A 19,324-nucleotide genomic window follows, 5' to 3' on the forward strand; every position below is an offset into this window, starting at 1 on the left:
ATATCTGTGTGCTATGAGATGGGTCTTGAAAGCCTCATCGTCATCAATATCAAATAGGCTAAGCAGCAGTTCATTCTATAGTGTTTGATGTTCTAGTTCATTCTAGTGTCTTGTTGTTAAGAACTTGATCCTAATTTGACAAATCGTTTTGGATAGAATTGACGAGCAGTTCTTGCCGATGTCATCAAGTATTCTGGAAATTTGATAGTTTTGGGTCCTCTAATAAATATGTCGCTATGCCTGGGCCTCGAGAATACTCATGCCTGATGAATCTGGCTGCTCTCCTTTGGACCGTTTCAAGTTGGTGTATGTGTTTTTGGAGGTTTGGGTCCCAGACACTGCTAGCGTATTCTAGTGTTGGTCTTAAAAGGATTATTTATGCATGACATTTTATATTCATTTACCAAATGTCTTCGTAAACAGCCAAATGTTTTGTTTGCCTTTGTAGTAATATATTCGATATTGCCATTCCACAAAAAGGTTTTTGATAGGTCCAGGTATAAATTTTGGTTGATTGTTTCAAAGATGTGTTCTTTGATTTCATATGCTCAGATTATTGGTTGCCGTCTTGTAATTATACGTAGTACAAATGATTTCTCCTTAGTAGAAAACATTAATATTTTACGTTTAACCCGAAAACTTACATAATATGTAGTACGGATTTACATATTTAATTCTTTAAATTTCTTATTATTGTCTTGTGATTTCATTTGAAAGGTTTGGAATATAAGCAAGACAGATTTTAACCTTAAAAGCTTATTTCTTTCTTATCAAAAGGCTTAAATATAAGATATAAAAAGAAGAAAAACAAAAGTAGATAAAATTTCACTTTTTTTTGTAGTGAATAAAATCTCAGATTGTTTTGGAGAGAGATAAAAATTTGTTGAAAATATAAAATAAGTATGTAACAGATTACTGACTTTTAATCATCTTTAATACAAACATTGTAAGATGCATATCAGTGTCGAATTGAAGAGGGAAAGTATCTTTGCTAGTGAAGAGGTCCGTGTACGATATTTTATTGTTATGTTCTAGAGAGGTTTCTAATGACAACTCGATTACATTTTGGACATTTGACCTGTGACTTAAGAAACCATTTCACAATGCACGTCTCATGGAAAATATGGTTGCAAGGTGTAACTTTTGCTGAATCCATGTTCTGAAAACATATTGAACATACGTCATTGTTCAGTACAATTTGATCCTCGGTGGCATTGTTCAATCCTGCAGTAAACTGAAAAATCTGCTTTCTTTGAATATAAACTTTCCAAATAGCCATTATAGCATGATAAATACCAAGAGATGCAATTCCAATTAATTGAAATACATCCAACTTTGTGTAAACGCCGATATTAAGGTGTGTGAAAAAACTACGTACAAGTGTCACGATGCCAAAACAAACGGTTAAAATGTTAACCATTATTATTGTTGCAAAACCTACGAGTCTAATACTAAATACAATATCATCAAAATTTTCCCAAAACTCCTGGCGTATGAACTCGTATTTAGTCAGGATAAATATTAACAATGACGTAACAGCTCGCACTCCTAAAGTTACATAAAATGAAGTTGTCAGAAATATTGCCAAATTCGTCATAGAGTAAGTTCTAGTAAACTCTAAAGTAATGTAGACTGGAAGAACGATTAACAATAATTCAATGAAAACCACTCTCGCTGCTTGAAGAAGGGTACCTTGTATTAATTCAGGTTCTGCTGATATTTTATCCACTTTTATCAAACAAGCCTCCAGTAGAAATACTACCAATATCCATACACGATTTATTATAAATTCGCCACGTATTACTGACTCTAAATCAAAAAAGCACATATCATAAGTCACCAAAAGGACTCCTATCATGTATCTTAAATCAATAATTTGTTCTTCTTTAAAAGCATGGAGACCTTTGACAAACGTAGAGCACATTTTACCGATGAATTTTGAAATAAGGAAGAATGATTCGTTGAATGATTTCAAGGAAACTATCGTGCAAACGCATGAGCCGATTGTGGATTGTATGATCCATTTGGTACTATTACTTTCCTCATCTACATTTACCCAATAATAACTAAAGGTTACAGTTATTAATAACGCAAAATAGATCTCATATACATTGTGTGTTCCCCGAATAAATGTCAATATAAGTTGTTTATATTGTTCTACTTCGTTGCCATTCTCAAAATTGTGGAATATGTTATTTATTTCGTTTTCTGAGATGGGTATTCCATTGTCTAAAACGTATAAAAAACCCAAGACAAGAAGAAACAATGTAACCATGGAAATGATATTGACGGTCCAGGGAGGTGTAACTTTCAGTATAGTTCCTGTGAGTATAAACAGGTAAACGTACATGGCAAACCGAAATGCTGAGTTCACGGCCATCACATAGCATATCAGAATGCCGATACAAAATTGGATGTGTGCATGAATGAAAAAAACAGTTAAAGGAAAATTCTCCCGATCATCGTCAATTCTTTTAAACTCTGAAACAAAATACCACGCGAGTCCTATGAGGCTGATTCCACAAACAAACCGTGTTACAGCCTTGAACTGATACCCTCTCAATAATGGAATCCAGATGACAAATGTCACAGCTACAAGGGGAGAAAAAAAACATGAAAACAAAAACAATTTGGATTTACATCAATGCATACATTTTGTACTTTTTACTCGAGTAATAATTTTAAGAGATCTTTTACAGCACGGGACGTTTACGCTCTTTAATTTCCGATATATTTAGGATTAAGGAACGGTGAAACGATATTTCGCCTATTATGTTGACATTCATGTGTTTCTTAATATCAAGGTCACAATGATTGATTTCATTGACATTTTCATGTCCAGAACATACCTGTTGTATCCTTTGACATATGTTTTTGATATCTTATATTTGGGAGCACCATCTCGAGAGGCTGTTTTATCTGCTATGGAATAATATATCAACTTTGATCTGATTACAATCAGGGTCAAATTGTAGATTTTAAATTGTTCACTTTAAACCATTTATATTCCGGCATGTCAATTAAATACCTTTTCGACTACTAGGATGTGTTTTACGACCTTGACTACCCATAAGGATATCACACGATCGGCCCTGGCTTTCGTCTTTTGGGACATTTCAATAATTCATTTTTACCTTATGGTTATTCATATAATTTTGAGAGACAAAAATATAAATATTGTAAAAAGTAAAATGAACAATTATAAAAAAAAGGGAGAAAAATATGAATGAATAAACTGATGAATAGTATACAATTATGGCCCGTTGAAGAGGTGAATATCCAAAATTGTCAACACGAGAAGGTTATTTCATTGAGGGCGCAGCCCGAAATGAAATAACTTTTAAGGGTTGACAATTTTGGATATTCATCGATTCTAAGGGGCCACAATTGTTTTATTATACCGAACTAACAGTGGAAGTGCATTTCGAACACTTACTATAGTCGCCGTCACGTAAAATTGGCACCATGTTTTTTGTCAAAATTTTCTTAAATATCGACCGCGTTTACTAAAGATCATGTTTTTCAATTAGCGGAATCAAATATCATTCCAAAAAACAACTACTGTCCTACCTTTTATTGTGTTTACACTGTATAATCCTGACCTTCACATAATCCAAGATTAATTTGTATGGTGGAATCCGACATTGTTATTACCGGAAGTGTTGCCGTGGAGTTCCACGTGCTCTCAATTTTCTTGTGTCTCTCGGAGCTTTTCGTCATCTTTACGTAAAAAGCGCGGGAAATTGTATCATCAATGACAATGATATTACCGGAGAGTAACGAATGTTATGGAATAAGGGACCCTCATAGAAACCAAGATGGCGGTTATATAATGTAAATAATCTTGAAAAATGTGAAGGTCAGGATTATACAGTGCAAACACAATAAAAGGTAGGACAGTAGTGGATATTTGGACAGGATTTTACTTCCGCTAAAAGAAAAACATCATCTTGAGTAAACGCGGCTGATATTTAAAAAAATTTTAACAAAAAACATGGTGCCAATTTTACATGACGGCGACTATAGTCTATAGTTTTAACATAACACACAGACTGACGTTTGAAAATACATTTGTGTTCGATTTTCTCGAATATACAACAAAAGTAGAATCTTTTTGTAAAATATTGATGGCCTTGAAAAGGACCGTTTATAAGAGACATCATCGGCTGCTGCCACTCTCAGCTCTATTTATGTCCAATGCCGTATTTCCTCGTCTCTCGATGGGCTTCCAGTGTAACGTGAACGCTGCCATTTTGTTTATTTACGTTTGTGACGTCATTTTTATGGGAGGTAACTCAAGTACAAATAAACAAACTCAAAAGGTTATTCACCGGTGAATAATAGGGTTATTCACCGCTGGTGTAAATTCTTTAGGGTTATTCGTCCTTCCTTCAATTGAATGAAAATTAACTGAATTATTCCATGTCACGTGATTACGTTTCACCCAATAGAATTGTTTGAAATATACGTAAGGTATAATAATAACTATTAGTTCAATGAATAAAAAGTAAAGTAATATATAGAGTGAACTAAAATAAATCATTATGGAGAATAAAAAATGAGGAATTAGAAATAATAAAAATAGGTGCCACCAATAGAGAAAGGGAAAGCAAGCGTAGGCCTAAATATGTGTATGTGAATTAAGGAAAAATAATCAGAGAAAGTTTCATGTGAACATAAAAATGAAAGTATATAAAAGGAATATTCAACCGTTCTTGTTCACTTCATTCTTTATAACTTGTTAGTCTGTACATGTAGTGACGCCGGTAGTGTCACCAACTTTGCAATTTATGATATAGATATGCTTTGACAAAAAACTCTCCTACAACTGTTGATATTGATTCCAAAGTGTGCGGAAAACTTTGTTCTGTCCATTTACATAATCCTGTTGTTTTCCTAAGAGCTGGGGTAGAGGTAGTGGAAGATCTATATGTTCACAGGGCCTACCGTGACTAGCTAATGTTAAAAAGATATTACTAAAGTAAAAGGTAACTTATTAATTTAAAAATAGACTTACCAAAAAAACGAGCAATGTACGATAACCATCCAATGTAATAATAGCTGTATCTGCATACTACATCTGTGAAAGCAAGACACAGTACGAAGGAACCTGTGTTGAACAGATTTGATATTTGAACGGATTGATATACAATCTCAAACAAATAATTTATTTTCTAAAAAAAAAAATATGAAAATTTATCAACAAAAAGTTAAAAAAAACATAAGAAACAATAGATGATTTTAAAGTTTTAATTTCAGAATTATTTGAAACTTTAATGATTTTCTAATTTCACGTGAATCTGGCAATATTTGGCTTAGTACGTTTGTCGTATTTTTGGTTTACAATGCTCTTCAATTTCGATAAGGAGATGAGGTTTGATTGACAATGGGACAACAATCCACCAGTGTCTCAATGACAAAGAAATTAAACAATGATATATATGAGATCGGTCACGGTGCAGCCTTTAACCATAAGAAAAGCACATATCGTAGTCAGCTATCACCAGAATACGAATGAGAAAACTAAAAGCCTGATTTATGACATAAAAAACTAAACGATAACAGAAATGACAAGACAGCAACCAAACCCCAACACTGAATTACATCCTAAATTTGGTAAGAGACATCAGAAATGAGACGGGGTCGAACCCTCAACCCTCCTCTTACATGGGACAGTGATAAATATAAAGCAAAATATAAAATTGGCACACTTACAAGTACCCGGCCACGTCCATTTGTATTTTTGTCCATCTGATGAGTTAAGCCTTTTTCAACTGATTTTTATAGTTCGTTCTTATGTTGTACTGTTATACCACTGTCCCAGGTTAGGATCCCGCTAAAATGTTAAACCTCGCCACATTATTTATGTTTGTGCCTGTCCCAAGTCAGGAGCCTGTAATTCAATGGTTGTTTGTTTTTGCGTTTCATATTTGTTTTTCGTTAATTTTTTTATTTAAATAAGGCCGTTTGTTTTCTCGTTTGAATTGTTTTACAGTGTCATATCTGGCCTTTTATAGCTGACTATGCGGTATGGGCTTTGCTCATTGTTGAAGGCCGTACGGTGACCTATAGTTGTTAATGTCTGTGTCATTTTGGTCTCTTGTGGACAGTTGTCTCATTGGCAATCATACCACATCTTCTTTTTTTTTTTATACAAAACAAAAACACAACTAACATAATGATAAAAACACAAAGTACCGAATGATAAGTTTATTTTAGATAGTTCCTAGCCATTTACAACTAATAAATAAACTATATTCTCCTTAACTAAATTCACCTTTTCCCAACTGTTGAAGTTACCAATGAGGACGAAACTTGTTTCCTTTGTACTAAATTTCAAAACCATTATCTTCAGTAGTTTTTTCAGAAGCCAATCTAAAGGATAGTAATGGAGCAATGATCACAGTTGACCGCGATCGAATCACAAGTACACTGTGGAGGTTATCAAGGTTATTACATCAAAACATAGTTATATCCTCGCAGAAACAGTACTATCCTTTTACCCGGAAGTAAACCAACATCTTATAATCTGGGACAGTGGTATAACAGTACAACATAAGAAGGAACTATAAAAATCAGTTGAAAAAGGCTTAACTCATGAGATGGAGTGTCTGTTTTGGAGTCAAGTGCGGCGTTCAGTTTTCGTGACTAGTATACATTATTTTTAGTGAACCAGCTGAAGTCCTTCTCCGGGAGCGGGAATTTCTCGCTGAGTTGTAGATACATTGATGGCCTTGTGCTGTTTTTCTGCTCTTTGGTCGGGTTGGTGTCTCACTGACACATTTTCCGATTTCATTCTCTCTATTTAAAATTTAGGGGCTATAACATTTCGAAAATAGTTGAGCATAAAATATGAAAATAAAAATTCATTTAGCATTGTCACGAATGGACGTCTTTTATATCCCAAATTCATATATTTAGTGTTGATGTTATATTTGTTATTATCATCGCGGATTTTGTCTAATGCTTAGTCCGTTTCTGTGTGTGTTACATTTTAATGTTGTGTCGTTGTTCTCCTCTTATATTTAATGCGTTGCCCTCAGTTTTAGTTTGTAACACGGATTTGGGTTTTTTCTACCGATTTATGAGTTTTGAACAACGGTATACTACTGTTGCCTTTATTGAATTAGAAATATGCCGTTTAAAAGTAAACAGACCACATTGACCTGCATTGCCTCCTTCATTTTACATCGAATTCATTATTTGTTCATACGTTTTAAGGTATTATATGTAGTTACTGTCAAATGAATAAGGACTTAGGTGACTGTGTAATTCTTTAAACTAAAGATTTGTTTGTTTTTGACAGTCATTGCTTATTCTACGATAAGTTCTTATAAAGTATGATAGTTAAGTTTCTCCTTCATTTATTGTGTTTTCTATTTAAAAAAACGAAGAAAAAAACCGAACCAAGAACATAACGTTTCGGTCTGAACTGAACCAGTTTTGATATTATGAACATGGAGTACATCAAATTAAACGCATTAAGTAAAATTGTGTGTCTCTCTGGAAATAACTTTTAACATCCCTACACAGAAATAAAAAAGATATGTAAAACCATAGATGAATATTTATTGAATAACCTAATCCAAGTGACTAGTTGAAGTGAATTGGAATGTGGAAAACTATTCCACGAGTGACCGACCAGCACGTTTTTTTTTTACAAATACGCAGGCGTCAATTGTCAGTGTGTTGTCTAAATTTGAAGGTAAATCAACTGAAACGAAGATATCACGGGAATAACATTTCAAAGCGGCAAGAAAAAAAAAACATTGCTTGCTTCTGAACCCCATTTGTGAATTTGAAAATATTTCGTATAATTCAAAATAAAATATTGTTTACACTAAAAAGATTGGTTATCACGATGTCTGTTTTCTATGACATTGAAGCAACCCTTAAGTTTCCTTTTTACACACTCGACCTGTTTGAGATCGTTTGAGTAAAACACACTCATACTCATGTTGTGAAAGCCTTCACTTTTAACATATATGTAGACAATGTTAAGGATGTAGGCTAGCAGTTTTGAGTACACCCCTCTCGTTTATTCCTTACAGGTAATATACAGTCTGTATCAACTATCAACACCAACACTTTGTTCCAATCAATTATAATTCTTATACTGATTTCTGTTACATAGGAAATGGAATACTATAGTTCATGTTTCTTACCTGCAAAGCTGCCATACTTTTTTCAGTTTTGAAACTACTTTCGTTTTTTGTGGAATGTTTTTAAAATATAACCCATGTAAATCTTCGGGATCTTTGCCAATTTATGTCATTTTCAAATGATATTTTAAATAATCTATTTTTAGACTTTTAATAAGCGGGAAAACCAACTAGCTTGAAATCAAAGGATTTTGAATATCAAATATATGTGTAAATAGGAAAAAATATTAATGCAGTGCTTGCATTAACAAATGGGAATAAAATTAAAAAATACAAAAAGTCTTCAAAATATTAGAAATAAATAAACTGCATCTCTATGGACTATTGATCTTGTGTCGCCTTCTTTAAAGGGGCTTTACCTACACATTAACAAAACTAAGCGATAAAAAAAAACATTGCTGCTGTATTATTGGCTCGCACGTCATTTAAGTTAGTGCATGTGTGCATCATGCTGTAAATAGATATAGGAAGATGTGATATGAGTGTAAATTCATTTAAGAATTGCAAGAATGTCAACATTGAAAAGTGAAACAAGGGATAAGACTAACAAAAATCATTTCTTTACTGGTAAAACGATGATGAACACGACCGATGAACACACAGTTTTCATTGACAGTATTGGCTCAATGTAAATGGTAGCAAACCAGAGGCGGATTTAAGGGGGGGCCAGGGGGCCCGGCCCCCCCCCCTTTTTGGGAAAAAATTTGGTTGCTTATATAGGGAATCACTGAAGCGTGACTGGAGCGGGCCCCTTCTTAGGTCAGTCAGTGGGCCCCCACTTATGAAAATTTCTGGATCCGCCACTGCAAACTCAACCTCACAAGTCATCGTTCGTTTAAAGCGGTTTTTTAATTACATAAACAATAAAGAGTTGCGCTTCCTAAATTACATTGACAGAAGGTTGGTGCTTATATTGATGCTATTGCACCAATGGTTCCTGTATGTTGAATTCATTCTAAAAGATATCATCATGATTTGGTTGATTGTTATGGAATATGTGTTTCAACGGAGACCATGACTTTGATCCAATTATCAAAGCTACAATCCTGCCCTTTTCCTCGATCATGACATAGCTTCCGCGCTTCATACAAAATGTACTTCGGTCAAAACTTTTACACACCAATGAAGTAACAAAAGAGAAGCATTCAATTCTTAAATAATATACTTGTCATGTACAAAACGACGAGTGACACTCTGTTGAGCCGAATTTTATTTCTTTCACCTTCCGTTTTTTGTTACTCAATCATAGGGTTCTTTTTGGTGTTTTGTAAATTGTTGTTTGTCTTTCCATCTTTGTTCTTTCTTTTCATAAGATTAGCTGTTTGTCTTCGACTCGTAATTTATCGTTAACTTTGTCTCATTATATCAATAACAATCAATAAATCCGTTGATCTCGGACAGATACAGGGTAAAGACAGTATACGCAGTCTGGGAACAGCATGGTATCGTATACAATGCCAAATGTAAGCATCGACAGTATGCACGACTTAAAAAGCATTAATTTCCAGATAGCAACTGGTGCATAGTTTTAGTACCGATAAAGACAATAGGCAAAGATCTTACTAAATTGTTATTTTCGAATTATTACCGTTGAGAAGGACCAATAAATTTACATTGGTCGTGACTTAATTTGCAAGCCTAATTCATGTAACATCAACTTAATGAAATATATTCCGTTTGTTATTAAGCTATCTTGAAGTACAGTTCAATAATTTTGTGTAATATAACTGCAGATTCTATAATTGTATCAACACACTGTGCTTGTCATGAAGATGCAAACACTGTTTTGAATAACAATTCAATGATTTTGGGTAATATTGAGTTAATGTACAGTAACGTGTCTCCAAAAAATCACGTATAATATTTTAGAAAAAATAAACTATACTCCGAGCAAATAGATTTCCAGTTATACTTCATTTAATGTTAAGAAATATTATATATGTACTTTTAATACCGGCCTGTTTATGAAAGAACCATAACTTTCAAGATAAAGGCCATTTCCAAAACCATTTATCATTTGACATGTGACATAAAAATATTTTGTTTCTTTGCATTTTAAAGATAAATATATTTGGGATACATATATAGTGTTTTATTAAAACTATAAAACAAAAAATGTAACCGATAACTTATCACAATCGTAGCATTACTATCTATGTTCTGTTAAAATGTGTAATATAAGATACTTTTCATGGTTACCAGTTTTAAGATAAATCGACTAGACTAATTGACTCTCCATTGTTATTAATGATTATTGATAGCTTCTTGTTAGATCTTTGGTTATTCAAAAGCCCATTTCCTGAAGTAAATACAGGAGTCGTATCATCGAAGGACAATCAAGATAAGTGGAGGAAGCAAGCAAGTTTAGAACGTCATTGACCATGTTCAGAGGATTAATTGTTTCTCCCGCTCTTCAAGTCTTAAAACTAATTACTGGGGTAGTCGAAACGACATTTGTCTTTATATGAACACTCAGCAAACTTACAAAAACATGGGTCACAATCGCATATAAAACCAAAAATCAAATTAAATAAAAGCTACGTACATCATATATCGATCATTCAATTTGCCTGTTAAAACTTTGAAAGGATTGCAAAGAGTATTAAGAGACTGAAAACATAACATTAAATCTAATTACCTTATTCTTTAGCTTGTCTTATAATGGAAAGTCGACTCCAATTTAATATGTCTTTTTCCCTAGAACCAGAATCGATAAGAGTCATGTCTTATTAAATAAATTGTTTTAAACTTCTTCAATATTATGGTGGTTTAAATAGTAATGTTTAAATCTAATACCAATTAGTTTACTTAATTATTTTTTTAAATCAAGGATTGTCAAAGATTAAGCAAATTTGTACACTTATTTCGATGTAACAAATATCTCATTGCATAAGTTTAGTGACTTCAAACGGCCTCTTTTACAAATGAAATTTGATTATATTGGCCTAAAATATGTTTTACAACAAATTGGAGTATGAACAGTCTGAGACTTGATTTTGAAACCACCTGATGATGATCTTGTAAAATATATGTGGTATATTGTAATAAATGCTTTAAAGATGTTATTGTGCTACAATTATTACTTCAAACTTCACTTTTACATTTGTGATTAATGTTTAAATTACTTGTTCATTACATTGATTTGGTAATTATGGTAAATAAATCCCAGATTAAAAATCGTCTTGTTTTAGTTTAAACTTATCGTATCGTTATAAAGTAAAACAATCACTGAAAAAGCGAATGAGACTGGTGGTAAGCGGAAGGTCAGGTTATCCGAAAATGGGAGACAACTCTGGAAGTCAGTTTTTCTTTTCCGATTTTCGTACAGAACATATTTTATTTCCAACTAAGGGCCCACAAGGGGCATACAGAGCATACATGAATAAGGAAAAAGAATATTGATTTGCATAGATACATAGATACAAACAATTTTTTACATACCGTTACAATACAATTACTAACTCATATTCACTTTAATAAATTTACCAACAGCATTAAGGACCTGATTGTCTTCACAGTTTAATAAATAAATAAATTTATGCTGATTATCAAGTGACTTTAGTGATGTATATGTACATGCATGCTGTTCCTGCATTTGCACTTTAGAGCTGCGCGAATTGTGGTGGAGTATTATCATCGAGAATTTTCCGCTACAACTTTATTCTGAGCTAAGTGAATATGACGATGAGGAGATATATCAAATTTTGCTCGGAAGAATTCCATTAAATTTAAGTGTTGAACATTCTGAGTTTGAGAGACTATGTCACGCCCATGTGGTTCAGTGCTTAGCATTATATGGCCGGTGTGTCAGGCTATGCAATACATGATATGTCATCAATCGAGATAATAGAAGGCCTTAATTCTGAGAGACCAAAGTGTATATATTTGTCTGTATACGAGAAAAACTGTTGTGTACCTATTTCGTTTATTTATTTATTTATTTTTATTTTTTTTTTGTTGTTGTTGTTGTCTGATATTTAGTTAATTGTATGTATTCATTGTATCTCAATTATGAGGAAATAAAGACATGAATGAATGAATGAATTTGAAGCTTATGAGCAGAAATACATAATTTGCATATAGATCTTCTAAAATCAAAGTTCTTAATTAAAGAAAGATAATTTTCATAACCAAAATTCTGCTTCACATAATTAAACAGTTTTTCATCAGAAGCTTTATTTTAGCTAGGATACCAATTGCTAATATATTTAGTGTGAATTAATTTGCTAGATATGTTCAAAAATTTATATTGTCCGAAATTTTTTACTTCTTGTTTAATTTCAAAAACTTCAGTGGCGGATCCAGAGGGGGGGTTCCGGGGGTCCGCACCCCCCCCTTTATTTTGGCCGATCAATGCATTTGAATCGGGACATATGTTTTGCACCCCCTGCACCCCCCCTTTGCCCTGGGCTAGCACCCCCCCCCCTTTCGAAAATTCCTGCATCCGCCACTGAACTTCTAATACTTTTTTAACAAATGAGAACCAAGAAGTTATGTTAGAGTTGTGAAATTCTTGGCTGCATTTATAAGCATCTTTCAACAGACTGAATTCAGTTGTAAGATTTTCAAATCTATACCAGTATTTTACGTACAGTAAAAGGTTTATTCGAGCCAAACCGCTTGTCTCATACACACTAATCGTTAGTGGTTGAAATTGAAAAAAAACTTTGACACATAAAAACATTCCAATTTTCGTAAAATAGCCATTCAAAAATTCAAGCTAATGGTCGTAACTAAAACAATAAAAATGTTGAGGATGATCGTAACGTAAATTGAGATGGTCGGAACTATTTATTGAATATGACCGAATAAGGCAAGTCCAGATTTTTAAACTAGCCTTTTTTATATGAATATATTATATGATATTTTTGTGATTTTTTTTTAAATTTTTACACACAACGTATAATAAAGCAATTTCGGTCCGTGTAACACTAATCAATTCAATATTTTAAAGAGTTTTCAAAGTTTAGTTTTTTTGAAATCTTTATTAAAGTTTTGAAATATAAAAATTCCAAATTTTTTAAATGTTTTCAAATTTTTACCAAATGATAAAATCTACAAGGGATGAGAGAGAGGAACCTGTAAAATGCGAAACGGGAGAAAAGTGGAACGTATCGAACGAAACAATACAAAATGAAAAGAGCATTCACTGTTACTTAAAATATAATGTATAAAAAAAATCAAGAGGCGTGTTTGCACAAATTAAACATCACATGGAATAACAGTGTCATGATTTTTTTTTATATAGATTTTGCATCTATTGAGAAAAAAAAACTTTTTAAAAATAATTTGAGGATGTACTTACTAGGTGAAATTTAAAAAATAATAATTTGTAGAATGAAATCACATCGTTAACTACTGATGAGTGCCGTATGAGGTCCACGGGAGTTTTGAGCGAGGATTCTTGGCATGGGTTGAAATACTGAATCCATGGGGTCGCAATGAACGTTGCGTTAGCTTCGAATGTAGGAGGTTGTTGTCTATAAAGTCTACACTGCTATCCCGCTATACACACTAAACTTAAGAATGAAATCAAATTCATAGATATAGGAAGATGTGGTAAGAGTACCAACGAGACAGCTCTCCATCCAAGTCACAATTATAAAAGTAAACCATTATAGGTCGATATACGGTTTTCATCACGGAGCCTAGGCACACACCGAACAGCAAGCTATAAAGGGGCCCCAAAATTACTAGTGTTAAACCATTCAAACGGGAAAACCAACTGTCTAATGTATGAGTATCTTGAAGCCAGGATAATATTAAAGTTATAACTTTATGCTTCAATTCAGGGTGCTGGTCTTTTTAAGTTGAATACATTCATACAATATAAAAATATAGCTTAAACATTATCTTAAAACCTGTATATGTATGTGATAGTTGCCGCAGTACATTAAGTTCTACCTTGTGAATATTATCCTGTCTACCAGCTACCAATATTTGATCTTACTCTTAAATTCAGCGCGTGTAGCAGTGTTAAATATATATCAACAATATTCATAGTTTCGAGATTAACACACGGTTCATTGCGATACCAAGGATTCAGTTTTCACTCCGTACCAATACTTAGAACTAATATCAATGATATACAGAAATACATATATCGTATATGATCGTCATGCAATCGATAAAAAATAAAAGCAACACGTTAAAAACTGCAGGACTTCGAAGCGCATGTGTGGAGTTACCTTCATCAGGATCTACCGAAAGCCGAATATTTAAAGGCCAATAGATTATTAGAACTGCAATAGTTGATTAAAAGTTAAAGATGATTTTTCAAAATTTACCTTCAATAATTTCATTTTCCGACATGATTGCATATAATAAAAAATTCGTAAATAAAAAAATAATTTTAAAACAAAAATGAGGGAATACACGTGTATTGAACAATTGTATGCCTAAACGTACAGTAAAAATATATAAATACCCAACCCTAACATACTATTTGGCTGACTGCGATCGAGTTGATCAGTTTAATACTGTTACTCTTAAATGATGGGCGTTTGGAATACATCAGAACTGTGTATGTTTTATATTTCTTTAACTTAATTTCTGCATACCATTATCAGAGTAGCAAATAATATTGTTTGCAGTAAACCATATATGACATCTGAGTTTATTAACATGGTTATGTGCATAGTACTTTTAAATAACTTGATAAATGTTCGTCTAGATACTCGAATTCAATCATCTTTCAAAAATTACGACCATCTTTTGCCGGTTACGACCATCATCCAAAATACTATAGTTGACGTTACGACCATCACACATTAAAAAGTTACAACCATCATGCTCCAATTTTTCAATAACTGTTATACGAAAATTTTATCCCTAGAGTTGTCTCCCATTTTCGACTAAACGTAACTTTACGTTACGACCATCCGCACCAGTGTTAGTGGGATCATTATCCACGATGTATTCTGAAATGTAATGTATTCTCGAGTTTGAATAACAATCATCCTAACTTGAGTCAACCTCCAATGCTTCAATTACATGCTTTTTTTTTTTATAAATATAATTGCCTTTTGATGCAAATGAAAGGATTCAACGATCTTATGTAATTTGATTATATACACCAAACGAGCAAGTATCGTTATGCGTGATCATATTAACATTTAATAGTTTGTTTGTGACATAAAATTATGTAAATACACGTTTAGTTCTCTGAAACTCTCATTTTATGTATACTGAACTTTGTAGCGATCTCCAAGATAATAAATAAGGTAGTTTACTCCCATGATCTGAATTTAGCCACACTGACAAGCGGGATTACGGGAAACATTCATTTTTAAAACTAGACCCCCCATGATAAGTTTTATTCAAATTGGTCCGTTCGTTTCAGAGGAGAATGACATACGACGATTTCGCTGTCTGGGATCCGTACACAAAGCAACATATCACTCAGGTTGAGCAGGTACAGCGTAAGGCAGCCAGGTTTGTCTTCAATGATTATAAAGACAGATCACCTGGAGCAGTTTCAAATTTAATTAAATCATTGGAATGGGAAAATTTAGAAATAAGAAGGAAAAAAGCTAGATTAACTATGCTATATAAAATAAATTGGGGGTTAGCTGAAGTTCCTAAGGACAATTTAACAATATCTAATAGACGTACTAGGGGGAAACATAAATTTAGGCAAATATCAACAAATAAAGATTTCTATAAATTTTCATTTTATCCTCGCACTATTTCGGACTGGAACTCACTACCTGAAGCAATAGGTATGTCTGACACCCTATAATCCTTCAAAAGTGGCATATCCACTCTAACATTTGAAGGATCCACAACTAACTTATTAAACTACAAAGCCACTGTACATAATGTATATATGTTATTGTTAACGATTTTTCTTTGTCATATTATTTTTAAATTAAGTCCATACAAGTTCGGGAAGTTTAACACTCCTACCTAGGAGTCTACTCCCGTATTCGGAAGACGAAGAAGAAGAACACTAAGTTATTGAAAAAGATCAAACTGGTCTTTTGGCCAGGTGAGTTTACAATGAAAATTAACTAAAGTGAATGCAATATGTAGAACTGAGTTTGGTATAATATTTTACTATGAGACTAATAATATATCCAATTCAAGAAAAGGACTTTGTTTTGAATTTTCATATAATTAGAATTTTTAAATGTCATTCCCAGGTTAACTAGACTTTCAAATTGAATAACTTTCATAACTTTCAAATTATTGTTCACCGATTTAAAAAAAGAAAATAGTAACTCCAAGAAAAAATCGAAACGGAAAGTCCTATATCAAATGGAAAAATCGAAAGCCCCCCCAGACACACCAGACGAATGGAAAACAACTGTCATATACCTGACTTGGTATAGGCATTTTTTTTCTTATGTAGAAAATGGTGCATTGAAGCTGGTTTTATATCTAGAAAAAACCTCTCAGTCGTATGATAATCGTATAGTCTTCTTTTATAATTTTTTTTTGCGTATGCTTCAGTGTGATTGTCGGGCTTAATAATGACAGTATATTGTTTTCTTTGCTAGATTTATTTTATTGATATATCTCCATGGCTTTGTTCGTCGATTCACAGTTGTGGTGTGATCGTCATTTTGCAAAGAATTTCGCTCAAAATGGAGCAGAGGGCATTCTGAAACTTACGAAAGAGCTGTTTTTTTTTTTATCTGTGTTGACGGCCTCGCTGTAACTTGAAGATGCAGAACATCAATAAAAGCGTTCCCTTGCTTTTTGTGTTGTTTTTGTGCTGTGAATTTACTTATTAAGTGTCATGGATTGATACCTATATGCTTTCTTTCCTACCAAGTTTGAAATATAAAATAAAGTTTAACCCTGCCATTTATTCGTGTCTCTGTCAAAAGTCAGAAACCTCATTGTCTTGTGTCGAGAATATATATCGTCTTCTATAGGTGTCTTTTTAGCTTTTGTTGCGGTTGGGTTGCTGGAGTCGTTTTTTTTTAAAAAGTTTTAATGTGGTACCTAACACTACAGGGAGATAACTCTGTAAAATCAACTAAACGTTTTAATTACGTTGTGTTCACTGTGCTTAAACGGCTGTGGGTACCACAGCCCAAGATGGAGCCGCCTTGCGTCGGTTAGATACTTTTCTTCTATAGAATAACAATACCACGAATGCATCAATTAAACAACAGAATTTAAAAGTTGTATTAATCGTTTAGGGAAACCCCTAAACTGGAAAGGTGATTAAATTCTACAAAATAAACGATCACAGCACGATTTTAAAAAACACTTAGGCTGTCCGTAACTCCAAAACAACTTGTCCGTAACTTTTTTCATCATACCAATAGAGATGTCCGTAACTTTCAAAGAATCGACATACGCGGATGTAATGTTTTAACTGATGATAGAGACTGCATCGAATACATATTCACAAAACGAAGTAGATGTCTAGTATGATATAATTCATTGTATCGATGGAAGACAAAATTGGGAAAAATATGAAAAAATCACGATAAATCCGCAAAACTCGGGTTTCATTTTGTATAACGTCGGGGTACTCGAATCGCCTAGTTCGGAGGGTTGTTTCCGATCATAGCAGATAAACTGTTGAAACATCATTGTTCGTTTTTATTTTTGAACAAGTAGACTACACAAGTATTTTTTACACATGAAGCACGTATACACTTACTGATTTTCTGCCAGCAACGACAAGCCGGGTAGCGTGAATCCGGGATTTTGGAGGGGAACCCAAATTGCCCAGGCATGCAGTGGATAGACTATACGAGACTTAAGTGCACAAACTGTTTCCGTCTTTTTGAAAAAGCCAAAAACACTTTTCTCTCATCCCTACAAAAACAAATCCCATCAGCATTGACAGTAAAATAAAAGGGATGTCAATCTGGACACACTGGGACGTTGCGCACGGTGATATTGCGGCACCCTGGCCAAGGTTTACAGTAAATGGGAAAAATTTTGTATAAATGAATAAACCTAGTTTTACAGCTAGCTGCATATTTCATTTGTATGCAAGTTGCATTAAATCTCATTAAACTGAATAAAACTAAAAGACACAATTATAGGTAAAAGTCAGTGACAATAAAAGGAAAAGAGCGGTCAACATAGTGTAACAATTCGACATAGTATATAAAAATATAAATAACTACGTAGGACAACAGGGTAATGTAATAGTCTAACAACCCCTGATAACATACAAAGAGAGAAAAAAACATACTAGGAAACATATTCAAAAAATCATAACACTATAACTAACTGGTGGGATGTATAAATACCGAGCCGCGTCAAAGAGTATTCATCAAAATACACATAGAAAGAAACAGAGGTGAAGGTAAACCGCAAACATATAATTAAACTCAAAACATTAACGAGTATGGAAAAGCCTTGGTCTGACAAGCGAAAAACGTCGATAAGACGCACATCAATAAATAAAAGTTCAAACCATAACCAGGATGGAGTACCACAAACCCCACATAAAACTGTGTAAGTATGATTGCGTTAATAAAATCACATTTGGTTACAAGGTTACAAATATGATGTTAATTGTCTTCTTATTGTTGAAATTATAATTTTAAAAAATTTAAATCAAAAATTACCCACATCTAAAAATAAAGTTACGGACAGTCTGCTTAATTTCGATCAAAAAGTTACGGACATCTTATGCATTTTTTAAAGTTGACCTTGCGCTTTAGTGAACTCTATATTAACAAATGTATGGTAATTTTTAGTCATTTCTTTATTCAATAATCCTATAAATATTTACATTCTGCATGAAAAACGTCGCAAAAGGTACATTTTGTATGAATTAAATATCAACGAGTTTAGAGTCCGCCATCTTGGGCTGTGGGTAACTTACCCACAGCCGTTTAAGCACAGTGGTGTTGTTTAGGGAATATAATAGCTTCTCGATGATCAAAATAAGTGTTTGTCAAACTGCTATATAACCAGTGTAATTTTTCTGATAAAACGGTTGGCTAAAATTTTTTGAAATTTTTATATTTTTGTCAAAGGGTCAAGGTAAATACTTTGTCAAAATTTTATGAAAATTAAACGAGCCAAATTAATTTTAGTTAAAGTGTTGGGTATCACCTTAACAGCATCTTCATTTTTTTTTAACGTCTTTCATTACTATATATCCATGGGTTCTGTTGACGTTTACAATTTGGTTTATTCGAATTTAATCTCTTCACATTGTTCTAGATCTTGTATAAAAG

General features: G+C 33.1%; 1 protein-coding gene across 1 annotated transcript; it reads right to left on the bottom strand.

Moving 5' to 3' along the window:
* Positions 1-907: 907 nt before the first annotated feature.
* LOC139519905 (RING finger protein 145-like) lies at positions 908-8,300 on the bottom strand. Its single transcript, XM_071312203.1, has 3 exons — positions 8,166-8,300; positions 5,018-5,174; positions 908-2,592 (listed from the first exon to the last, which is right to left on the bottom strand). Exons 1-3 carry the CDS (start codon positions 8,178-8,180, stop codon positions 1,025-1,027), a joined length of 1,740 nt encoding a protein of 579 aa, XP_071168304.1. The 5' UTR covers positions 8,181-8,300; the 3' UTR covers positions 908-1,024.
* Between the last annotated feature and the right edge of the window lie 11,024 nt (positions 8,301-19,324).

The sequence above is a fragment of the Mytilus edulis genome, chromosome 4, assembly GCF_963676685.1.
Source record: "Mytilus edulis chromosome 4, xbMytEdul2.2, whole genome shotgun sequence".
Lineage (NCBI taxonomy): Eukaryota > Metazoa > Mollusca > Bivalvia > Mytilida > Mytilidae > Mytilus > Mytilus edulis.

Coding starts and splice junctions, on each gene's coding strand:
- LOC139519905 (XM_071312203.1), bottom strand. Junction 2,593..5,017: donor GTACATTGCTCGTTTTTTTG/GTAAGTCTATTT, acceptor CTCCCCTTGTAG/CTGTGACATTTGTCATCTGG.